At 39.2% G+C, this 26494-nt stretch overlaps 1 protein-coding gene across 1 annotated transcript; it reads left to right on the plus strand.

The window, feature by feature from the left end:
• Positions 1 to 1031: 1031 nt before the first annotated feature.
• Positions 1032 to 24844, plus strand: SLFN11 (schlafen family member 11). The gene is made up of 5 exons (XM_036769228.1): positions 1032 to 1111; positions 12649 to 13745; positions 17437 to 17565; positions 20763 to 21489; positions 22281 to 24844. The coding sequence occupies exons 2-5, from the start codon at positions 12686 to 12688 to the stop codon at positions 23056 to 23058; spliced, it is 2694 nt and encodes an 897-aa protein (XP_036625123.1). The 5' UTR covers positions 1032 to 1111; positions 12649 to 12685; the 3' UTR covers positions 23059 to 24844.
• The last annotated feature ends 1650 nt before the right edge of the window (positions 24845 to 26494 follow it).

A 26494-nucleotide genomic window follows, 5' to 3' on the forward strand; every position in this document is an offset into this window, starting at 1 on the left:
TATGAATGACTCACCTCTACTTTCCCACCTTCTCCATGACAATCAGTCCTGCACTAATCCACCATCTCGTGATTGGTCTTGGAAACTATTTGGCTCAAGATCTATCTCTGCCTTACTACTTCCCCATTCCCCTTTTAGGGAAATAACAGTTAGCTAGAGCTTTGAGATCTACAAAACACTTTCATCAGTTCCTGTAAGCTAAGTAGATATGGGTGGTGGTGGTTGTTTTTTATTTAATATACACATACATACGAACACAAACACATATATGTATATGTGTGCATATTGGTGCTCGAGTTGGGCCACTTGGGTCAGTCATTTTCACGATCTCAATACCTGCAGTTAGGACAGCTTCCTCAGCGCCCTGGAATAACTCTTTATTGGGATTATACCAAGCTAAGTACAGGTTTTATCAATTTCCTAGAATAGATCTCGTTCTTTTGCTGCACTTTTTGTGGGGAAGCAAGGCTGATGAATATCAGAGAAGAATAAGCAGAGAAATGCTTAGTTTTGTTTCTCCTGAAACACTCTTCAGTTTCATTTCATTCCAAAGCCTCACTTGCTCTCAGCTTGGTCTTTCATCTACAATATGCAAAATTAGTAAATTCATCCAAATCCCAGAATTCTGGGAAATTTCTCTCCTATCCAGTAATTAGCTCCCTTCTGCTGGAAGGGGAATGTGGGAGATGCCCCACTGTAGAGGAGGAATTAATGATCTCGGTACCAGTTAGAGTGGATCTGGATAAAAGTTGAGTGATCTTGAGACGTATTCTATCCAGGCAGTGGTAGAGGCTTAAGAGTGTCCCCTGCTCCTCTGGAAAGCTCACCTTTCTAATGTTCAGAACTGTTTCATCCATCATATTTCAGCCAGTCTGCATCAGGTTCCCTCTAGGTTCAAGTCTGTTTTAAGAAGCCCGGTCTGACGTCATGGGGTGTTTTTCCTGTGAGCAAAAACGCTTGCTCTTTGAACTTGGCAGCGATCCAGAACATTCTGGCGGGCAATTGAGGTAGAAAAAAGAGCCATTTGTTCCAACTGACCGCATTGTGGGTTCTACTCTGAGGCTGAAGTGGCTAACACAGGAAGGTGAAGACCATTCCTACACTCTCCAAGGTAAGTACATTTTATCCTAGGACGCTTGCTGTCTCTGAAGCTAATCTGAGGACTGCTCCCCTGACACCTAGAGCTGGAAGGAGATTTAGAGGTCTTTGAATGGGGCATGTAGTGGTCACAGACCCCTTGGGCGGCAGTCCGGGGAGACCTATGGACCCTTTCTCGGAACAATCTACTTAAATGCGTAAGATAAAATACATAGGATTACAAAGGATACTTACAAAGTACATTGAAATACAGTATCTATTATATATAGTATCTAAATATAGTATCTATCTATCTATCATAAAAGTTCATGGACTCCAGATTAAGAAAGTCCTGTTCTCTGGGAGGGAATTGGTCCCCCTTATTTTATAGAAATTTAGTAATCTCTAGAGATTACTAGCGAGAAGAGAGATTTGCTAATGGTGCTCACAGATCTATTAGAATCCAGATTTTAAGTCCAAATCTCACCCCCTCCACTATTACTTTCCACCCTAATCAAATCAATATTGCCATTGCTTCTGGAAAAGGGTTCTTAATCTAGAGCCAACTTTTACCAGCTGTAGAGAATTAAATTTTCAGTGTGAGCATTTATTTTTACTTTGGAAATAGGCAAAGACTACAAATCAGGACTTGATTTATTATTTTGCAGTTTGTCTAGACTTTAAAAAATAATGAAGAAAATGTCAATAATGTTGATTAATTTTAAAAGTGTGTCTGTGGGTGCTAACATTTATATAGCTCTTTTAGGTTTGCAATGTACTTTACATATATTATCTCAATTGATTCTCACAACAACTCTGGGAGGTAGCTGCTATCATTCTCCCCATTTTACAGAGGAGGAGAGTGAGTCAAGTTAAACAACTTTCCCAGGGTCACACAGCTAGTAAGTGTCTAAGATTTGAATTAAACTTTATCCCAACTGTCAGGATTTCAGTCCAGGAAATAAAACAAAATTGTGGTTCAAGGCTTCATTAACAGAAAAACATTGGCCAAATCAAAAATGCTGCTTCAAAGGTAAGATTGGAATTTTACTTTATCTGAGTGTTGGGTAATTGTCAGGGCAGCTACATTCCATGGGGCATCACAGACTAACCAGGGCTTTGAATGCAATGTTTGTGGTTGTCCACTAGTTTCAGTCATATCCAACTTTCCATGACGGCAAAGATACTGGAATGGTTTGCCATTTCCTTCTCTAGCTCATTTTACAGATGAGGAAACTGAGGCAAACAGGATTAAGTGACTTGATGAGGGTCACACAGTAAACATCTGCATTTGAACTCAGATCTTCCAGACTCTAGGCCTGAGCTGGGTCACCTCCCTGCCTGAACAGAATGTTTACAGCCTTCTAAAAAGGCAGAAATGTATATACAAACAATAATTCCTTACATTTATATTCAGTTTTACAGTTTTCAAGGCATTTTCACGTGACTTCATCTTATTGGATCCCCAAAATGTTCCCATGAGGAAGGCAAGGTTAATATTATTGTCCCCATTTTGCAAACAAAGAAACAGGCTAGGAGAGGTAACTTGCCAAAAATCACCCATAAGTGACAAAACTCGGGACCTGAGCCTTCCTGTCCAGTGTTCTTTCTAACTCAGCAGGTGGCTTTCCCCAGCTAAGTGTGTGCCTTTAGTGTCCTTTACCAGAGAAGTTTCCCTGCTAAAGGATTTAAATGCTAGGTTATTTTTAAAACTATTACTGGAAGCTCAACTATTCAGATTATAATTATCTTCCAAACTTTGATGACAGAATCTAGATATATTTTCAACCTAAAATATTCCACAAATTTAATTTTTAAATTTGGGCTATACAGGTAGATAAAACTGTAGACTTTTATTTATTTCAGATAGAATAGATGGGACCAATGAGATCATCTACTTCAACCTCCTTATTTTACACAAAAGAAAACTGAAGTTCAGAGAAGGTCAGATGACTGGCCTAAGACTGAACAGCCTAGGACTATAAACGTAGAAAGTTGAATGTGAATTTTGTAACTTATCAGTTCAAAGTCACTCTAGGAGACACTCATCATTTGCATTATGTTGCCACACATTTAACAGTCTGCTTTGTTATTCAGACACGAAATGAAACCAAACTAAAAACAGCTGTAGCAGTCCTTTTTTTTTTTGCTTCCCGTAGACGGCTTGCTTTCTGGAAGGAAGAGTTTTGTGATTTGAAAAAAAAGTGTACTTCACTTTGTCCAAAACTAAAGATAAGAGTTTGTAATAGACGGAAAGGTTAGGGGGAGGAGGGTATGCATCCACAATGGTCATGGATAATTCAAGTCCTTTGAAAAAAAAATTTCTAAACTATGTCAATCTCAGTTCAATTCAGCAATCATTTGACAGTATTTCTCCATGCGCCAGACACTTTGCTAGGCACAGGAGTTTCAAAGGCAAAAATGAAAATAGTCCCTGTCCATAAGGAAATTTTATTTTTGTATTGGTCTGTGTGAAAAGTTAGGTAGATGATCTGAACTTTCTTTTTGCATTAAAATTACTGGTATTTTGAAGAAAGGTTGCTGTTTTGGGGATGGAAGGCACAATTCAAGGTGAAATTGTAGCAAGGATGCAGAAAATAGCTGTTGTTACATCTTACCTCAATGGGCTCCTACCTCCAATGTTTAAAGGCAGGTGGCATTAAATATAGAAAAATAACTAGGGTAAAGATTAAGTTGGCATGACATTCCGGTTACTAGCAATGCTAGTAATGCTTAGACATTTGGTATTTCTCAGAGACTTCACAGTTGCTTAAAAACAAAACAAAACAACAAAAAAAAACCTCAAGACTTGGGTTTGTTTTTATTACTGTCTGTCTAAAATCTGAAACTAAAGGGTGGAGTGGGTGAGATTTTGGAGATGGGGTGAGAGAGATGGGAGACGTGATTTTTTGTTGTTATTGATTTTGTGCCAGTTCAGTTCTACTGATGCAATGAATACAAAGAAACACAGAATACACTCAGAAACAAAAGGGTCCTGAATGGATTACTTGTTCTCAGGAAGAGTGAAGCTTTTCCGATAGAAAGAAAAAAAGACTGTCACTCTCAGAAGTCTTTGGAATTGTCACAGTTAATTGTCAGAATAAGAACTAGACTTGTAGATGACATAAATGCTTTTTTAGCTGTCTCCCCATCAATGGGTACCTACTTGGGGAAACTAGGTATCTTTTTATTTTTTTAATTAGAAAATTACATAAATGAAAATAGGGGAGTTGATGAGGCATGATAGATCTAGCAAAAACAAAAAATGGGGCAGGCTAAAAAAAAAAAACTCATGAGGAGTACCTTGAGAAGGATTCAAATTCAGTAATCAAGGGTTGTTTTTGTTTCCTTGAAGAAAGAAGCCAACTAGAAAATGTGCAATCATGTAAAACATTTCCATATGAGTCATTTTGTGCAAGAAGACTTGAACAAGAAAAAGTGAAAAATAGTAGGTTTCAGTCTGTTATTAGATAACATCAGTTCTTTCTCAATTATTTGCTTCAGGATAGTCCAGGCCGCTGAACTATTGTAATAGGCTACCAATGGAACTCCTGGCTTCAAGTCTTTCTCCTCTCTAATCCGTTCTCCACACAGACACCAAAAAGATCTTTCTAAAGAACAATATTGACCATGTCACACCCCTGTGGTCTCTGGGATAAAATACAAACTCTTCAATATATGAAGCCCGGAATAATGTGACTTCAGCCTACTTTCCAAGTTAAATTCACATGACTTGTGCTTCAGGAACTTTATGTTCCAGCTAAACTGGCCTAATTCCATTCTTGGAACTTGGGCTGTTCATCTCTTGCCTGTAATTCATAGGGCATTGGCTTATGTATTTCAAATGATCTTTTCAGGCTGTTTGGTCAGGATTGGGACAAATTATGAGTATACAATATTTTCTAGGCCTGGTTGACAAGCTACATGTAAGTAACTCACCAAGACCATATGACATATACTCAAGACTTCTGAAGGAACTAGAAAAAGAAATGAGGATTCTGTTGACCAAGGCAATATTAGATAAGAACATAGCTATTGTAAAACACCTCTGGGCTAGATAAATTTCAGACAGATGACTACTGTCAATTTACCCTGTGACCTAAAGAACATGGAGTCTTCATCTGAGATTGAGAAACTATAGCAAAGTATAGTAGACAATCATTGCACAAGGAAATAATCATAACCATTTGGGGAAAGGCAACCTAATTTCTGTAACGTCAAGTTACACCTTACTTGGGTTCTAAGGGATGATTCTAAATAAGTTTCTGGATTGACAGCAGAAATCTGAAGTCATTTTCTCAATTTTGTTTACTGGTGGTTGTCTTTTACTAGTCACCATTCTACTGAGCTCCTACCTTTGAGGTATGGGTTTCATTCCATCATGCCAGGCAGGTCTTCCATCTGGCTTCCTGAATGCAGAGAAAGGAAAGTAACACCATTCTTTCAGTTGCCCCTACTTGCCTCTTCATCTGAACTCCCTAAGAACCCTGATAGGGCACTAATTTGAGGTCAGCCCCTAGGGATGTTGTTTACCTACCTTAACACATTCAAAGATGAACAAACTGCCCCACACGTCTGTCAGTTACTCTGAATTCCCAGCTGCCGTCACTGAAACCCTATTCTCTATTCTAATTCTCTTTTCAAGTCCCACACTAAAGTTTCCCTTCCCTTCCTCTGTGCTCTCTGGAGTACCTGATCCATAGGTAGCAAACTTGCTTTTATCTTAAATCTATTCATTTTCCATTCTGACTCTCACTGATACTTGGCTCCTTCCTGACGGCACAGTGTCCAGCATTGGTTACATTTTTATTCATTCCCCTCAACTCACTCACCAGTTGAGGTAGAAGATTTGTAGTACTTCCTCCTCATCGCCACATCCGACTTCTCCCCTATCATCATCACCACTCATTATCCTCTCTTCCTTTGAGGTTCACTCAGTCCATATCTACACCACAATCCAAATTCAGCTGGCTTTCATCTACTGAGCTCCAAGACACTCTCCTTTCCTTAATGAATTCCATGCCTAGCCCACAGTGTTTCTCTCTTCTCCAATTCCTGCCCTCACACTAGGGATCTTCAACATACATACTTATACTCCCTTAAGCACCTTAACCTCGACTTACTCATTTCACATGATCTACTCTGTGGAGTTTAAAATTGTCCAATTTAGAATAAAAGAAGCTGAGGCAGAGCTCTGAGCCAATGGTACTTCATTAAAGGGTCCATGGACCCCTCAGATCTTCCCTATGATCTAAGATGCCTGTGGTCTCCAGGACCTTGTTTTCATAAGGTTTGATAACCAAATATGTAAGAGATGAATGGTAAAATACAGATATAGATATTTCATTGGTTGAGAGATCTTACTCTTGAGGGCCAAAAATTATGTCAGCCAAAAAATGGTATATCGGCGGGGACTCTTGAGTTGGGCAAAGCAAAAAGCATCTCCTCTGAGTAAGTGCTCACAAGATGGCCCCCTGCTCATGGTAGACAAGAGAGAATGGTCCAGAAGTACAAAAATAATTTGAGGAACTTTCCAAAGAATCAAACCATCCTGCCATGCTGGGTTTGGACATAGAAAACAGGATGGAGATATCTTTGTCAGCATTGTTGCAGTTGTGCAAGTGAGCCTCATAACTAGTAAGCAAGTAGTGAACATTTCATTAAAGTTTGATAACTAAATTTAAAAATGAAAATTTTACCTAACTAATCTATTTATGTAATGCCATCCCAATTAAATTACTAAAAAAAATTATCTTCCTGAGTTAGAATAAATAATAACAAAGTTCATTTGGAAGAACAAAAGGTCAGGAACTTCGAAGAAACCAGAGGAAAAAAGATATAAAGGATGTAGATTCAGTAGTATCAGACCTTAAACTATATTGTAAGGTGAGAGCATTGTTGAAGTGTAAAATGGATAATTTTTGTTGTTTTAAATTAAAATAAAATGGTATAAATAAAACCGATGCAGCCAAGAATAGAAGGAATGGAGAAAATTGAGAACAAACTTTCACAGACGATCTCTCAGATAAAATGTGATGGGGTTGGAATATTGCCATAGTGTAGGGAATGATAAGCTGGTTGATTTAGAAAAACATGGAAAGACTTGGATTTATGGAGAAAGATGCTATCCACCTTCAGAGAAACAGAAGATAGGAGGAAATAAGCATAGTATGGTCTTACATATATGTGTATGAGTGTATATGTGTATATATGTATATGTTTATAGATATCTATTTATATGTGCATATACACATGTATATATGTGTGTATATGTACATATCGGTGCTTAATTGTAGCCTTCATCGGGGAGGGAAGAACTGAGGGGGGAAAATAAAGTAAAAAGTACACAGCAGAGAACGAAAGAAAACCAACAAGGAAGCAAAAAAAAGTTAGGTAGTTTTGAAAACAGTGTGTAGCATTTATCCTATAGGCTTTCTTGAAATAGAAATTTATTATTTTATAACGAATCCTCTCTTATGTTCTGCTGTGTACATGGCGATTTTTTTTCTTTTCTTATTTTGTATTTAACTTTAAAATAAAATTGAAAACTTACAAAGAAGTCTGAGACCTATTATAAAAGCCCACTATAAGATTGTATCTTATCTAATTACCCCCATATGATATACTTAAAATATCAAACTGACTAGTACCAACTGGAATAGAGGGGTCCTAATGAATCATATCTCACAACTCCTCCACCCCACCTCAGTCACACATGAAGATTGTCTCACTCATGATCTTGCCGTCACCCACAAATGCACTTTTTTGCATGTTCATGGACTCTGGCACACCCTTATCTGATCACAGTCTCTTGTTCATTCCACCTCTCCCTCAGCCTTGCAACACCAGACCCTGTTCTTCATCCACGCAATGACTTCTAGTCCTCTGATTCTCAATTCTTTCCTAGGCCATCACCCTAACACTAGCTATGCTTGCTTTGCTTCCCCATCTTGACCTTTTGAACCAGTTCAACTCTATACAGTCTTCTATTGAGTCCTTTGCTCCATATTGCTGATGGTGCCCTGCCAAGCCTTAGTTCTTGGATTACTTCTACCATCCACTGCTGAATGAAAGTGGGAAAAAATCACATAACTGTTCTGACTGGGTCCACTAGAAATGTATGTTACATTACCTCACTGCTACTAGGCAATCGTTCTGTATCTCCCTTATCAAGTCTCTCCTCTTCATACTACCTCTTCCAAACCTTTTCATCCCTCCTCAAAGCTCACACGGCTCTTCCTCCTTCTACCCTCTCAGCTGAGAACTTTGTCTCATATTTCACTGAAAAAACTGAGGACATTCTTTGACTGCTCCCTTTTCTCCCTTCCTCCTAATCTCATATCTCCAGATGCCTTCTAAAACTATCTTCTCCTTCACCTCTGGCTCATAGGGAAAGATACACTTTCTCTTTGCCAAGGCAAAGCTCTTTCCATGTTCAAGTGGTCCTATTCCATCCTGTCTTCTCCAGGAGATTATTCCTTCTATCGTCTCCCCTCTCTCACTCATCTTCAATCTCTTTTTGTCTACTCACTTCTTCCTGTTGCCTACAAACATGCCTTTGACTCCCACATCCTCACTTGATCTGTCCATCATCATTAGTTATCATGCCATATCTCCCCTCCCTTTTATAGCTAAACCACTTGAATCAATGCCTCTACATCTTTTCTTCTCACTTTCTTCTTACCTCTATAATTTGGCTCATAATTCAACCAAAATTGCTCTTTTTAAATTTACTAGTAATCTCTTAACTGTCAAATCTAAAGGCATTTTCTCTTTCTTCATGTCTTTGTAGCCTTTGATACTGTTAATCACCCTCTCCTCCTTGATACTCTCTCTTAGTTCTTCTCCTACCTGTCTAACTGATTCTTCTCAGTCTCCTTTGCTAAATCTTTGATGGTGTTCCCCAGATCTCTATTTTGGGCCCACTTTTCTTCTCCCTCTTTGCTTTTTTTCTTTTTATTTTTGTACTTAATAGTAGTTTATTTTTTTCCGATTACACGTAAAGATAGTTTTCAACGTTCATTTTGGTAAGATTTTGAGTTCCGAATTTTTCTCCCTCCTTCTCTCCCTGCCTCCAGCCTCTCCAAGACAGCAAGCGATCTGATATAGGTTATACATGTACAATCATGGTAAATGTATTTCCACATTAGTCATGTTATGAAAGAAGAATCAGAACAAAAGGAAAAATCACAAGAAAGAAAAAACAAAGTGAAAATAGCATGCTCCCATCTGCATTCAAACTCTGTAGTTCTTTCTCCGGATGTGATTAGCATTTTCTATCATGAGTCTTTTGGAATTATCTTGGATCATTGCATTACTGAGAAGAGCTAAGTCTATCACAGTTAATCATTGCACAATGTTGCTGTTGCTGTGTACAACGTTTTCCTGGTTCTTCTCACTTTACTCAGCATCAGTTCATGTAAATCTTTCCAGGTTTTTCTGAAATGTGCCTGCTCATCATTTCTTACAGCACAATAGTATTCCATCACATTCATATACCTCCACTTGTTCAGCCATTCCCCAATTGATGGGCATCTGTTCAATTTCCAATTCTTTGCCAACCACAAAAAGAGCTGCTTTAAAAATATTTTTGCACATGTGGGTCCTTTCCCTTTTTATGATCTCTTTCTTTCTCTATGCTCTTTCACTTGATAATCTCATCAGCTCCTATAGATTCAATTTATCATCTCTATGCTGATGATTCTTAGATCTACTTATCTCCGTTGACCTCCTGTTGACCTTCAAGTTTGCATCTCTAACTGCCTTTAAGATATCTTCAACTGGGTGTCTTTTAAACTCAACATGTACAAAATTGAATTCATTATCTTTTTCCCAAAATCTTCTCCCCTTCACTATACTCCAGGTCACCCAAGCTTGCAACCTAGATCTCATCTTCAACTCGTACCCTTTTTCACCACTCATATCCAGTCTGTTTCCAAGTCCTGTCAATCTTATCTTGGTAACATCTCTCTTCTCTACTTCCTTTTTTCCTTGACATTATCACCATCCTGGCACAAGCCCTCATCATCTCATGCCTGGACTATGACAGTAGCCTGCTGAATGATCTTTGCACCTCAAGTCTCTTTCCATTCCAGTTCATCCTCCACTCAGCTGTCAGTGATCTGCCTAAAGTGAAGATCTGACCATGTTGTCTTTCTTGCCCCAGTTCTCCATTCGACAAACTCCTTTGGCTCCCTGTTACCTTCAGGATCAAATCTAAAGCCATCAGTTTGGTGTTTAAAGCCTTTCACAATCTAGCCCCTCCTGCTTTTCCAGTCTTCTTATACCTTATTCCCCATCACAAACCCTACACTCCAGTTACACTGACCTTGCTGTTCCTCAAACAAGACCCATCTCCTGATTTCAGGTGTCTTCACTAGATGTCCCCCATTCCTGGAATGCTTTCCCCCTTCATCTCTTCCTCCTGGTTTCTCTGGCTTCCTTCATACCTCAGCTAAAGTCCTACTTCTTCAAGAAGTCTTTCTCAAAAAATTTTTGCAAGAAGTATCTCTGATAAAGGCCTCATTTCTCAAATATATAGAGAACTGAGTCAAGTTTATAAAAATACAATTCATCCCCCAATTGATAAATGATGAAAGATAAAAACAGGCAGTTTTCAGACAAAGAAATCAAAGCTATCTATGAAAAATACTCTAAATCACTATCTATTATAGAAACGTAAAATAAAAAAATTCTAAGGTACCACTTCACACATATCAGAGTGTCTAATATGATAAAAATGGAAAATGATAAATGTTGGAGGGAATGTGGGAAAACTGCGATACTAAAGCACTGTTGGTAGAGTCTTGACCTGATCCAAACATTCTGGAGAGAAATTTGGAACTGTGCAGGTTATAAAATTGTGCATACCCTTTGATCCAGTAATACCAGTTATATCTCAAATCTAGTTATATCTCAAAGATATAAAAAGGGGGAGGACCTATATGTACAAAAATATTTATAGCAGCTCCTTTTCTGGTGCCTAAGAATTGGAAATTGAGAGAATGCCCAACAATTGAGAAATGACTAAACAAGCTGTGGTATATGATTATGATGGAATATTATTGTGCTATAAGAAATGACAGTTTCACTTCCAAAAAACCTGGAAAGCCTTACATGAACTGATGCAAAGTGAAATGAGCAGAACCAGGAAATCACTGTACACAGTAACAACAGTATTGTTTAATGATAAATTGTAAATGACTTAATTATTTTCAGCAATACAATGATCAAAGACAATTCCAAAGGACTCATGACAAAGCTTGCTATCCACTTCCAGAAAAAGAATTGATATTGTCTGAATATAGACTAAAACATATTTTTCATTTCCTTTCTTTTTCTTTTCTTCCTTCTCTCTCTCTCTCTCTCTCTCTCTCTCTCTCTCTCTCTCTCTCTCTCTGTCTCTTCCTTTCTTCCTTCTGTTAGAAAGGGAGAAAATTTGGCCTCCACAGAAAGAAATGTCTAGGAGTCACGTGGTTAGAAGGGAGTGCTAAGAAAAGAAGAAACAATTCTCAGAAAAGGGAAAAACCAGTTTCAACTGGGTCTGTAATCAAAAGTAGGGCAAAAGGTAAGCTAGACCTATAGTACATGTGCTTAATAGCTTCATGCATAGTACCTGACACACCCCGAATAAAATTAGAGCCTCATTATCCATACATGCATCACATGACCAGGAGGGAGATCATGTTAAGGAGCAATATGCAATGACAATGTACGGGAGATTGTAACCTGGAAGAGCTGGGACCAATTCCAGCTCTGAAGGGATGGACCAGAGATGACTAACCTTAGAAAAGCTTGCTTTGTTTCTGTATCTGGGCCTCTGGCTCATTCTAGCCCGGGTGGCCTGCTTCTTGAGAATCGCATTAAATCTTTCCTTCACTCACTCCTGTGTAAAAGCTTTATTTGTGGACATTTCCAACCCTTCATTCCTTCTTTCTTTCCTTCCTTCCTTCCTTCCTGTTCTTGCACAAAATGACCAATATGGAAATGTTTTACGTGATTACCCCGGATAACCTACATCAGATTGATTACCATCTCAGGGTAGAAGGAAGGGAGGAAAGGAAGGCTAGAATTTGGAACTGAAAACTTTTTTAAAAAGCAAATGTTAAAAAATTGTTTCAACATGTAATGGGGGGAAATTAAATATTATATTAAAAAGAAGCCTTTCCCAGGCCTCCTCAATCTTAGTGTCTTCACTCTGAGACGATCTCCAATTTTCCCTGTATACATCATCTTTTGTACATAGTTGTGTGCATGTTGGCCCCCCAGATCTGACTGTGAGCTCCCTGAGGATAGGTGTTGTTTTTGCCTTTCTTTGCATCCCAATTGTTAAGCACAGTGCCTGGCATATTGTAAGTGGTTAATAAATGCTTATTGATTGACTGACTACCTTTGATCTGGAAAGGAGGGAAACAGAGAGAGGGAAGTAGGGAATAGGACTCTTTGGCCAAGAACCTTACATGGTAAGAAACATCAGAGAACAGACACGTGCCCTGTCTCCTCAAGGAAAAAGACTCTAGGTCAGATAATCACTGTATTCACTTTGTAATCTGTATGCTTGTTATTCAACAGGTGACTGTGGTTTACTTGTTTCTCCTAGAGAAAGAACATGGATACACTTGCTCATCATTTGAGTGTGGAACCATCATATGCGGACTTGGTTATTAATGTAGGAAAAGTCACCCTTGGTGAAAAAAACAGGAAAAAGTTGACAAAATCTCAGGAGCAAGAAAGAGAGAAAATCACCATAGCTGCATGTTCTCTGTTGAACTCTGGAGGAGGAGTGATCTACATGGAAATGGCCAACAAATGTGACCCTTGGGAGAACATGGAAATGGGACAGGATTTAGAAGACACCTTAAGGAGCTTTGTTGATCCTTTCCCTTTTCACACCTATTTTGCAGCACTGTCACAAGGGGAATATTATTTCATTTTTGTTAAATCTTGGAGCAATGGAGCTTCCCCTGAGAATAGCTCTACCATACCCCGTATTTGTAGTCAGAGTATGTTTCTGTGGGAAAGGAGCGGCACTAGTACTAGAAAGATGAATCCAAATGTGGTCGTTAACTTTCTCAAAACTAAAAAAAGAGAGAGAGGTGTAAGCAGAGTAGAAAGTTCACCACCTAAAAAAGTATCAAAGATTGTGAATCCTAACATTGAGGACAGGGATCCTGTTGCCCTAGTATTCCAAAGAGATCACCTTGAGAAAGGGGAAGTGCTACCATTTTCTGAATCTCAACACGTAGAGTTTAAAGAGTTCTCCACCGAAAAAATTTTCAACAATGTAAAAAAAAAAATAGCAAGGTACATTTCAGCGTTTGCCAACACAGAAGGAGGATACCTATTTATTGGTGTGGAAGATGGCACTCGGAAAGTTGTGGGAGTCTTGAGGGAATATGTGGAAGATGTGAGAAGAGTAATAAAAGAAAAGATAGACAACTTGCCTGTTGTCCACTTTTGCCGCGATAGGTATTCAATAAGCTATACAATCAAATTTCTGGAAGTATATGACAGAGGAGAGCTCTGTAGTTATGTCTGTGTGGTCAGAGTGGAACCATTTTGTTGTGTGGTATTCTCAGAAAGGCCCATTTCATGGATTGTGAAGAATAGGCATATAGACAGATTATCAACTGATGAATGGATGGACATGATGTTGGGTGCTGACTCAGGTAAGAAAAAAAGGGTTCCTTCCCCCTATTCACTGCCTTTTCAGATTACTTCTCTGGTCCTCCGCTGTCTCTTTCAATCTTTTGTACTGTACTTTTGTACAGTAATAGTAGAATTAATAATAACTGACCTTCACATATCACTTTAAGGTTTAAGGTTTACAAAGTACTTTACAAACATCATCTTATTTGAGTCCTACAATAACCCTATGATGTAGATGCTACTATTATCCCCAAATTAGAGGAAACTGAGGCTGAGAATGGTTTAGTGAGTGCTAAGTTGAATGTCTGAGGCAGGATTTGAACTGGGGTCTTTTTCACTCCAAATCTGCCCTCTAGACACTCTGCCACCCAGCTGCCTCAGAGCTCATTTACAAATATCTATCTTGAGGGCTTGCAGTGTGGGGGCTCCAGCTTGTACTCTATTCTTTTAGAACTGAGAACAACCTTGAACTTGGGTGGAGGAGCACTGCTGGTTCTTTTTATAAATTCTTCCTGCAGTTAGGATTCTCCCTGAGGAGTCGAGTTTCTGAAATCATATTTGATGTCTTAGTTCACACTTAGAGCATGGTCTCTGTAATCAGTAACCATGCTCTGTGATCAGGGCACTGGCAATCTATGCTTCCCAGTTTCTGATATATGGATTTTTTTTTTAAATTGAGGCAATCAGGATTAAGTGACTTGCCCAGGGTCACATAGCTAGTAAGTGTCTGAGGTCAGATTTCAACACAGGTCCTCTTGACTCCAGACCCAATGCTCTATCCACTGTGCCACCTAGCCGCCTCTCTGACATTTGGATTTTAATAAGTTTAATGATGAATTTAAATATTATAAATTGAAAGAACAAAATAGCTTCCTTTATCGAGTAAATAATCTATATGGGGTGGGCTTAAAAATCTCAAGGTAGTGACTGAAATTTTATGACCAAAATATAAATGATTCAGATACAATTCCATTTCTCAGTTAAAACATCCAGAAGTCCTATGAGAGGAGCCCAATTATAGTAAGCTGTTCATTAGCAGAATGTCTTTTGGCAGAGCCAAAGAAATAGTAAAGGGAGAAATAAAGGTTGATCCAGTTTGCAGGTGGCTAATAATAACTGACCATTACATAACATTTTTTAAGGTTTGAGCTTTACATACGTTTTCTCATTTGATCCCCATAACCACCCTTGGAAATAGGTAAGACTGTTATTTCCATTTTACAGAAAACAAACTGGGTCTAAGAGATGTTAAGTGACTTGTTTAAGGTCATGAGCTAGTAAGTATTTGAGACAGAACTTGAATTCATGTCTCCGTGTCTCCTAGTCCAGAATTCTATTCATTGCACCACCTACCGGACCTAGTGTAGATTCATTTGTTTGGAAACTGTTTCTGGCTGGTCTACAAAGGAAATAAAAACCGTATTGGATCAAACCAATGTCCTTCCATGTAATTTGTCAGTCAGTCAGTCAGTCAATAAACATTTATTAAGTGCCTACCATATTCCAGGAGCTGCTAAATTATGAGGAAGTAAAGAAAGGCAAAAAGACAGATTCTGCTCTCAAGGAATTCATAGTCTGATGGGGGAGACAGCATGCAAACAATTATGTACAGACCCAGAATAGACAGCATTTTTCAGAGACCATCCTCTAGCATAAGGGAGCCCCTTTTGGGATTATGTAGGGTTCCCCTATGGACCTTTACTTTCTAAAACCAGGCTCATAGTTCCCTCTTCTCCCCGTATAGGTGCAGCCTTCAATAGGTTAAGTCCTTGTCCCAGTATCCAGTTTATGTCTAAGGAAAGGCTTGTGAGTCAGCCAGAGATGTTGGGGAAACAACCCTTTACTGAGTTTGGGTGCTGAGAATTACATGTAAAACAATGGTAGTCAATTCAATGCAAAGCTTTATGGGAAGCAATGAGGAAGAAAGGGAAGAGAAGAGAGGAGAAGGGGACCTCACGTACAACTCAGGTATACACACTAACAGAGTATAATTCATGTAAGGGCAGTGCAGTATTGGGGAGCACAGAGATATGGATCCATTCAGCAGGAAGGGGGTGCTCCAGCAGGGAGGGCTGTTCCTGCTGGAGAGATTGATGTTCTCCAAAGTGCTCTTCTGAGGGCAGAGTTCTTATACTATGATTTTGGATGGTTTCTCCAGAGGTCAGGGCAAAATTTTATTTTAGGAGTTGGTCATCAGGGAGAGAAACAAGCTGGTGGCAGGCAAAATATTATTTGGGGGACACAGATGTACTAACCTTCAAGAAATGGTATGGTCAGTATTTTTCTGAGTATGTTCTCTATAAGCTTACAGTCTTCCTTAAGGAGAGGCTGTCATGGTGGGTCTCAAGACCTTCAGGCCTAATCTTATAACGAAAATTAAGTGGGAGTAATCAAGAGGAGAAAGGCACTAGAATTAAGGGGCATAGAATGGGCTTACTGTAGGAGGTAGGATTCTAGGGATGATTTGAAGGAAGCTAGGAGGTAGAGATGAGGAGGTGGAGAGACACAAGCATGGGGGACAGCCAATGAACATACAGAGAGTAGAGAATTTTCTTGTTCAAGAAACAACAAGGAAGCCAGTGTCACTGGACTGAAAAATATGTGGTGGAGTATAAGGTGTAAGAAGACCGGAAAGATTAAGAGGCAGCCAGGTTGTGAAGGGCTTTGAACATCTTTCATATTTAATCCTGGAGATGATAAGGAGCCACTAGATTTTACTGAATGGGGTGACAGGGAAGGTGACATAGTCAGACCTGCATGTTAGAAAGTTAATTTTGGCAGCTGAGTGAAGAATGGGCTAGAGTGGGGAGAGACTTGAGGCAGGCAGATCCACCAGCAGTCTATTGCAGTAGTCCAGGCATAACGTGATAAGGGCCTGTACTAGGGTAGTGGCAGTGTCAGAGGAGAGAAAGGGGCATATTAAAGAGAAATTACAAAAGCTGAATCAACAGGCCTTGACAACAGACTGAATATGGGGTTAAGAGATCATGAGGAGTGAAGGGTGACTAGGAGGATGGTGGCACTCTCAACATTGTTCATCCTTCATTCTCAAAGAGGACCAATGACATCATGAAGGTGATGTCCTGTCTTGCACATGAAGTGGAGGCAGAGCTGTGCAGTCATTAGCCTCACTCTCTCCTCCAGAGTCCAGTGGCAAGAGAAAAGTCAAGAGGACTGGCAATGGCCCCACCCTCAACAGTAATCGGGAAATTAGGAAGGGTAGATGGTTTGGGGGCGGGGGGAATAATGAGTTCAGTTTTGGATATGTTGGGTTTAAGATGTCTTTGGGATATCCAGTTCAAGATATGAGTAGTTAGAGATGTAAAGCTGGACAGCAGCAGAAAAGTTAGGGCTGGTTAAGTAGAGTTACAAATCAGCATAGGTAATTGAATCCATGGAAGTTGATGAGTTGACTTCCTTGTGCTCAGCCCCAGGGGGCAGGAGAAAGATAAATGGGTGTAAGCTACAGAGTCAATTTCTGCTTGGCCTAAGGAAAGACTTCAGAACTAGAGCTATCCTGAAGTTGGATGAGTTGTCCCTTGTTCACTTGAGGTCTTCCAGCAAAAGCTCACTGACCACATAGCAGGTATGTTATGGGGTGGATGTTTGCTCTGGATGTGTTAGGTCTGAGGTGACTTCCAACCCTGATATTCTGTTATTCATTGAGGAAGGGACAAGAGGAGGCTAACAGTATTTTTTGTCTTTGTTAAGATCTTTCACTCCTGACTAAAAACTTTGACTCTCAGTTGAGCCTGGACAATTGCCCTCCCCTCAGCAGACCGGTATATTGCAAGAAGGACTTGGAACATAAGGAGGAGCTCCAGAAACGTTTGTTCCCAGGTAACTGGCCCAAGTTTAAAGACCTCAAATTCTCCTTCTGGAGCGGATCAAGATGTTCAGTGCATTTGGAGACAAATGATCCTGAAATGAACGCATTGGGCCCATTTGACTCTGACCATATGTGATGTATATGGTAACTATATAAGATATGGCTGCTTGCACAAAACAAGGGACAATAGCAACCAAATTAATGAATCAGGCTTCTCTTAACAGTGCTCTTATGAGACATCTTTATTTAAAAGAAATTTGCTCTCCTGAGTGTTGCTCTCATCCCATGAGAGTCTTACTGACCAATCTCTATTGTGAGATGTTAAATTGCAACTTAAGCTGCAAACTTAATTTGTGGAAATTCAAATATATATTTTTGTTTACTAGTGGGTACTTTTTTTTCTAGACCAGAGATTCTTACTCTGGGATCCACAGACCCCTAGAGGGTCAGGGGATAGATTTCAGGGGTTTTATGAATTTGAATGGCAAAAGATCCCATCTTTATTTCAATATAGTATAATTGGTTTCCTTTGTAATCCTATGTGCTTTATTTATACATTTAATAACAATAGCAAATAGCTAACACTTATAGTGCTTACTATGTGCCAAAGACTTTACAATTATTGTCTCGTTTGATCTTTATAACAACTCTGCATTGGCGTGGTGCTGTTCCCATTTTACAAATGAGGAAACTGAGGCAGAAGAGGTTAAGTGAGTTGCCTAGTGTGATACAGCTAGTAAATGTCAAATTTGAACTCAGGTCTTCCTGACTCTAGGCCCAAAATTCTACCCACTGTTCTTCCTCCTTGCCTAGATGCATTTTAAAAGGGTCCTTAGATTTCAATAGCCTGCCAAAGAGGTCCAGGACATACAAAAATGGGTTAGAACCCCTGGTCTAGACAGACATTTTTCTCAAAGCAAACAAATGAATAGCTTTCACACTAGAAGTGTAAATAATAACCTAATTCATAATATGCAGATATTCTTTTCTACTATTGCCACAACAGTACCCTAATGAGCATTTGTGCTAGCAGGGAGATCAGTTGTCCTTTCCAATACATTATTCTGTCTCCTACAATTTCTTCAGGGGTTATAGTCATTGCCCTTCTAAGGGTGTTTTTTTCATAGATTTGGAATCTACACTGTCCCCAACTTCCTCCTACAAACTTCTGAAAATGTCACAAATTTATCAGAACGCTTGACACTATGTCTCAGTTGCCATTTTTCTCAAATATTAGCATGTTAGCAACCTTGACAGATAGAGTGGGGAAGAAAAGAACATGATTGGATTCTGCATTTCCCAGTTGGATGCATTCTTTAAAAAAAGGTATATTTAAATAGAATTTATTTGTTGATATGTTCCTATCAAATTCTATGATGTTTTAAAAAATATTCCTTTTGAAATAGTGGTATCCATTAGAATTCCTTTGTCCTCTACTCACATGATGTCCTGTTCTGAAAGATAATCGTGGCATGAAGGTGACCCTGGGCTGGCAAAGAAAAGATGAACCAGCACTCATTCTGGTAGTTCCAACCCAAATGGAAAGCTTTGAGTATAGGTCTTGTGGCCAACCAGGCATCTATAAGTCAATGACCAGCCTAGCTAAATTTGGAGAGATTTATTAACCAGGTTCTAATTTTTTTTTGAATAGTGCCAGAAGTTGAGTCTTCTAATGTATGGAGAAATTGTATTCTGAAGAGAATATATTCATGCCAGTGAAATCATGATATGATGAAAGTATATTTTGAATCCTTATTTGAGTGATTTCACAAAAATATCTGCTGATAACAATACCAATAACCACTTTAATGATGATGGTAACTAGGCTTTATATATTACTTTAAGATCTGAAAAGTATTTTATAATTGTTCTTTCATCCTTACAACAATCTTGTAAGATAAATGTTATATTATCCCCATTTTACAGATGTAGAACTGAGGCAGATAGAAGCCTCTAAGGGCAACTAGGTGGTGCAGTGGATAGCATGCTAGATCTGGAGGCAGGAAGACTGAGTTAAAATCTGGCCTCAAATACTCCCAAAAAACCTCTGTCTGTCAGTTATTTCACCCTATAAAATGGGGATAATAATAGCCCCTACCTCCCGGAGTCCTTGGGAAGATCAAACAAGGTATTATTTGTAAAGTGCTTAGCACACTGCCTGCCACGCAGTGAGCACTTAATAAATACTTATTTCCTTCGATTCTTCTTCCCACCACACCACCATTTTATGGATGAAGAAACTGAGACCCAGAATGGCTGAATGGTTTTCCCATGGCCATTGGCCAAGTTAGGACTAAAACCTAAGTCATCTGATTCCAGTCCCAGGGCTCTTCCCACTGCATAGTCCTACCTCAGTATAGCTTATAGCTTTTCACTTTTAAAGAACTTCACATACTTTGACCTTTTCCTCAGATATAATTTTAAATGGCAGCCTGAGCCATTGCCCCAAAGTGGAATGGGCCATTCCAGGTGGGTCACTGAGTGCTCTCCCCACCTCATTCTCCAATTGCTAGAGATTGTGCAGTGCCAAGAGTGGCACAGTTACAAGAATACTATACAAGGTGTTCCTAAAGTCTGGACACATAGGCAAAAATGCATATTTTCAAGAAATGAAATGATTGAAATTTTCAACAACATTTTATTTAATTGGAATATTAACAAATAACTTCTTCAACTTCAAATAACATCATACAATTTCATATTCATATTCCAAGAGTGAATGTGCTAAAATTGATGGCAACGTGGAGTTATTGACTTACTACATCAAGTTCATGTGAATCTTGCAAAGCGCATCAACCTTATGGAAATCATATTGAAGATGTTATTTGTTAATATTTCAATTAAATATTAGAATAAAATATAAATATATATAATATATAAATAAATAAAAACATATTAAATATAGTATTAGGAATTCTAGGTTAAATATGGGATCTTCTTATTGTGTAGGTGGTCTTGTGCGAATTACTCCACCTTTCTGGGCCTCAGTCCCTCATCTATAAAATGAGGGCATTGGATGAAATGACCTCCATGGTCCCTTCCAGATTTCTAGATATATCCTTAGCTAAAGAGCAACGGGAAGGAAGGGTGATACTACTCATACAGTTCATGGCACTGCACATATTGGAGGTGCTGAGAAAGGTTCAAACGTCAGTATTTCTCTTGAAGCTCTTGAGTGATTTTCTAACTTTCTTGTTTCCATGTTTAGTACCATCGGATGAGATAAAATACAATCCAGATTCCCTGTGCCAGGAGTTGTTCTCAGAAAATGAAGGACTGGAAGAGTTAATGAATAAACAGATGTGTGAAGAAGAGTGTTCCCAAGGACTATTGATATTTTCTAGAAGCTGGGCAGTTGATATTGGCTTACAGGAGAACAAGAGAGTCCTTTGTGATGCTCTTCTAATAGCCCCTAACAGCTTACCAGTTCTGTTTACAGTCCTCAGGGAGCCAACTCTTTATGGAGAGATCTATTCCATCCGTACTGCCCTTATGCTAAAGCAAAAGTTGGTGAACACCGGCGGTTACACTGGGAGAGTGTGTATTATTCCCAAGGTTCTGATCCTGAACTCTGGAAGTGATGCAGAGGTCCCCAGGAGCTCAGGCCTGCCCATTCTTTACCCTTCATCTTACAAAGTGAGAGACAAGGAAATGACAAAGCTGCTGCAATCCCTGGTGATAGTCTTGCTCAGCTTCCGCTCCTTTTTAAGTGACCAGCTTGGCTATGAGGTTCTAAACCTACTCACAATTGAACAGTATAATGTGATTTCAAAGAACCTCCACAACACTCCAGAATTGTTTGTCCATGGCTTACCTGGAACAGGGAAGACAGTTATAGCCATGAAGATCATAGAGAAAATCAGGAATATGTTCAGCTGTAAGAAAGAAGAGATCCTCTATGTCTGTGAAAATCAGCCCCTGAAGGATTTCATGAGGTGAGCCACCCTCTGTCCTGAGCTAGTGTCCTATGGTTTTAAAAAAAAAATCTGTCTTAGGCAGTGACTGTGGTAATTCAGAACCCAATTCTCTAATTTTAAATTGTCCATGCTCCCTGTTTCTCTTCCTTTATCCCTCCTGTTGTCTGTTTTCTGGTTATGTTGCAACTCATGGAGAAGTACAGGAAAGAGAAAAGAGGTGAGTTAAAACTAATCCAGTCTGATAGCGTCAGGAAATTCAAAGTGTTGGGGGCCCACTTGTGCATTTCTGATACCCACATCAGTTCCCTTCCTCCACTGGCACAGATGGAGAGTTGTTGGAAGGGAGCTGGCCAGGGTGGAAGGTGTGTATTCTCCTAAGGACATCATGGTAACAGGGACTCAGTGGCTCCATAGTCACAGAAGGGTTGTTGGCAAAGCTTGAGTGTGGAGGAAGGGGAGGGGGAGCACTGATGAGTAGGACAGAAGAAAGGGGGTAGCAACTGAATTGCATTTTTTTGGTGGGAGGAAGTTGAGCAAGTGGGGTTAAGTGACCTGCTAGTAAGTTTCTGAAGTCACATTTGAACTCAGGTCCTCCTGACTCCAGGTGCGATGCTTCCATCCATTGCACCACTTAGCTGCCCCAACTGAATTGTATCTTAAAGGAAGGCTTTCAAAAGGTAGACATCATAGGATTTATGCCGTGTGTGAGACAAAGTAAGCAAAGGATCGAAGGTAAAGAAAAATAGTTTCTGGATGAGAGCTGATTTTGCTCCCTGTTCCCTTATCCCCTGGCTTTTTATTTTCCACAGAAAGAAAGATATCTGTGTGGCTGTGACTCGAAAACGTTTCCAGTCACACCTCTTCGAGGAAGTTAAGCACATTATCATTGATGAAGCTCAGAATTTCCGTTTGGAAGATGGTCCCTGGTATGAGAAGGCCAAGGCGATCACTCAAAAAAATGAGGTTTCGCCGGGGATACTCTGGATCTTCTTAGATTATTATCAGACCAGTCATACAGATCATAATGGCCTTCCCAGTTTCTTTAAGCAGTACCCCCAAGAACAGCTCACCAGAGTAGTCCGAAATGCAGATCCTATAGCAAAATATATTCAACGAAATATGGAAATAATCAAAACAAAGTCTCCATTCCCTATCCACCCGACATCTTTGAAGATGCTGGATAAAGCTTGTTGGTCTTCAGGGATTCAGGGTTTGTGTGACATTAGAAAAAACTTGACAAGGGACCAGATTGTAACATGTGTGGCAGATCAGTGCAAAAAACTGTTCCAAGTAGGTTATTCTTCCAAAAACATCGCTATTCTGGTCAGCACACGCAGGGATGTAGAAGACTATGAAATTCCACTAAAACAAGCAACTAAGAAAATCAGGGGGCTCAGGATCAGCTCTGACCACAATGAAGAAGGCAATTATATTATCCTTGACAGCATTAGGCGCTTTTCAGGGCTAGAAAGGAACATCGTGTTTGGGCTCAATCCTGTAGCAATCCTTGAAGACATTTCACACAATCTTTTGGTCTGTTTGGCGTCAAGAGCACTCACACACCTCTATATCTACACAGAAGCCTAGAATGGCTGAGCAAGAAGTCCAAATAGAGCTCAGCTCCCTAGTGTTCCATCATAAACAGGAACATACAAACAGCCAGCTTGAGTAAAAGAAAAGGAAAGGCAATTAAAAAAGAATGCTCATAAGAAAATCACCTCTCAGCTGGGGTGGAAGATCAGTTAGCCAATAAATATTTATTAAATGCCTATGCCTACTCTGTGCTAGGGAGAGAAGGTGGATTTTTGCTCATTGAAAAATAAAACAAGATATAATTTTGGAAAAAAACCATGCAAAATGAATCAAAGCTAATCGATGGCTTCAATAGAGTGCCAAGATGCAAGTGGGATCCTTAAAAGTCATCAGCATTTTTCTACAGGATTAATAAAAACCAAGAAGAAATGATGGAAAGAGATAGTCCATTCAAAAAGCTACAAGAAAGGAAATTAATGGGGTATTAAACTACCAAGACTCGGGACTTATAGTAATATAGGTGCAAAATACTGTGCAGAAATAAGGGGAAATGTTCCCTGTTGGTTACTCTCTCCCAGTATCTCCTGCCTCCTGCCAGCTCCTGGAATCTGTCCATAAATGAGTGCATGAAACTCCACCCCATTTGTATCCTCTCTGCTACAGCTTTTCCCCTGTATCTGCTTTCACTAGTTCCAATCACCATCCTTGCTCAAATCAGAGATCAAATTCAGATTATCCTTATATTTAATTATTACAAAATCCCATCTCCAAGAAGAATAGGAACCAATGAGTGAAAGCTTATGAATTAAAGGACTATACCGGGTATGGAAAATGCTTCCAAGAGTGATCCCACCACATACCATAGTTGTGTATTTTCTTCTTAGACTAAATGAAAAAATCAAACCATGTACATGTTAAACCAGATAAGTTTTAGTCATTGGCTCTTAGAGCTCTCCAGGAACAGTCTTCTGCGGTTCTGAATCCAAAATTACTTGCTTTGGAAAAAAACCAAAAGTACTCTAAAAGTCTAAGTTCCATTTGTAGAACAAATCAACAATTTCTGACTCAAGCCTTAACCTCTTGAATTCCTGAAACTGCATGGTTGAGGTTCCCCAAGAAACCAACTGGGAGGAAGGCAAATAGGCTGTAACATGCTGCAGTGAAGAATTTTTTTTAAGAGAAGAGAGATATGAAGAGACAAAATATAAGTTCAGAAAAACAAGTCAATACATCGAAAGAATCTAATGTATACATTGTTCCAATTTCAATATTCTATACACTTGCAAACCTTGACTTCTTGGAGAGTATACGGTGGTGGCCAGAGCCTGGAAACATGACCACGAGTCTCCAGGGAGAATGGGAACAGCAAATGAAGCTCCAACTATCCCATGGGAAAACTGGCACATGATGCAGGGATCCATGATGTTACTTTGTCCTGCTGCTGCCCAGATCGACTGGCCTCTTCTGAGTAAACTCCCCCAATTAACCCTAATAAAACTTCTTAATAATCAAGCTGGCATGGGCCCCTCTTTCTTTGGTATCTTACTGTTCTCTTAGAGGATATGCCACCCTACAACTGGCATAATTAGGGCAGGACAGATCTGCTCCCTTACCGAGAGGTGTCTTCTCATCTCAGCTTGGTCATGATGATTTTACAATGTTCACTTTTTGACGGTTTTCTTGTTGGTCTCTGTATTTTCATTGTTTTAGCTATTGTGCGTAATGTTTCCCTGGCTCTGCTTACTTCACTTGGCATCAAATTCTTTCCAAGATTCTCTCTAATTATCAGATTCATTATTTCATGTGTATCAGTTCGCAGCAATATTCTATTACATTCCCAACCATACAATACCACAACTTCTTTAGCTACTGTTGCCAGTTGTTTGCCAGTTTCTTGCCAGTTATTTGCTACCACACAAAAAATACTATTATAAACATTTTTGCAAATACAGAGCCTTTTGTTTTCACTGGCTTCCTTGGGTATATTTGATAAGCAGCGGAAACTCTGAGTCAAACAAATTTATTTTTTAAGAATTAATAAGCATTTATTCTCTTTCCTTCCCACCCCACCACCAAAAACAAAAAGGCAAAACCAACCTGTTACAACAATGTATAATCAAACAAAGCAAATTCCTGCATTGGCAAAGTCCAAAAACGTATGTCTCATTTTGCATCTTCAATCGCCATTTCTTTGTTAGGAGATGTGTAAAAAGCTCCATCATCAGTACTCTGTAATCATGATTGGTTGTTGTGTTGATAGAGGTCTCAAGTTTTTCAAAGCTTTTTGTCTTTTTATCATTGTTATTGTTTAGATGTTCTCCTGGTTCTATTCATTTCCTCTGCATCAGTCATACAAGTCTTCCCAGGTTTCTCTGAAATCATTTCACAAAGTGCCATAGTTTTCCATTTTATTTATATGCCATCATTTGTTTAGCCCTTCCCCAATTGATTGGTACTCCCTTACTTTCCATTTCTTTGCCATTATAAAAAGAACAGCTATACACATTTAAAAAAAAACATTTCTCTTTCTTTAATATTTTGGTATAGCCCTAGTAGTGGTATCACTGGGTCAAACGGTGTGCACAATTTGCACATGGGTATGACTCTGAAGTCATAGTTCCAAATTGCTTTCCAGAATGGTTTTAGCAATTCACTCCAACAACAGTACATGAACACCAACAGTTCCTTTTTTCCCTCAGCCCTTCCAACAATTGTCATTTTTCTTTTCTTGTCATCTTTGCCAATCACATGGGTGTGAGATAGAACTTTAGAGTTGCTTAAATTTAGATTTCTTTAATTATTAGTGATTTTTGTCACATGGCTGTTGAGAGCTTGGCTTTCTTCCTTTGAAAACTGTATATTGATATACTTTAACAATATTAAACAGGGAATAGTTTTTATTCTTATACATTTAAATTAGCTCTCCTGGATCTATTTTCCAGGTCAGTTTTTTTTCCAACGAGATTTCACATTATCTTCATTTTTTTTCCTTCTTTTGGTTTTGTTTTATAATTTCTTTATTTCTCAGAGAGTCATTAGCTTCCATTTGCTCCATTCTAATTTTGAAGGAATTATTTTCTTCAGTAAGCTTTTGGACCCCCTTTTCCATTTGGCCAATTCTACTTATTAAGTCATTCTTCTCCTCATTGGCTTTTTGGACCTCTTTTGCCATGAAACATTTATTAAATTAGAAGGCAAAAGGCAAAAGAAAAACCATATCACTTACTCAACATACCACAAGAGCAAGGATATAATAATCTACTCAGAACCCTGGGTTACGTTCTCCCACCAATGCACCACATGGTCTCCGTGGGGAGTTACATGAGTAGGGAAATGCTTGGGACAGCTCGTGATGATGAACTACAGGCCAGAATGCCAGTGGTCTCCTTTAGGAAACAGTCCGTATCACATGTCACCCAATCCATTTCTGACTCTCTCTTCTCTGCTGGATGAAGCCACTATTCTAAGGCCACTGAAGCAGTGTTAAGTT

The sequence above is a fragment of the Trichosurus vulpecula genome, chromosome 7 (assembly GCF_011100635.1).
Source record: "Trichosurus vulpecula isolate mTriVul1 chromosome 7, mTriVul1.pri, whole genome shotgun sequence".
Lineage (NCBI taxonomy): Eukaryota > Metazoa > Chordata > Mammalia > Diprotodontia > Phalangeridae > Trichosurus > Trichosurus vulpecula.

Coding starts and splice junctions, on each gene's coding strand:
- SLFN11 (XM_036769228.1), top strand. CDS start 12,686: ATGGATACACTTGCTCATCATTTGAGTGTGGAACCATCATATGCGGAC. Junction 17,566..20,762: donor CCAGAAACGTTTGTTCCCAG/GTAACTGGCCCA, acceptor TTCCATGTTTAG/TACCATCGGATGAGATAAAA. Junction 21,490..22,280: donor CCCCTGAAGGATTTCATGAG/GTGAGCCACCCT, acceptor TATTTTCCACAG/AAAGAAAGATATCTGTGTGG.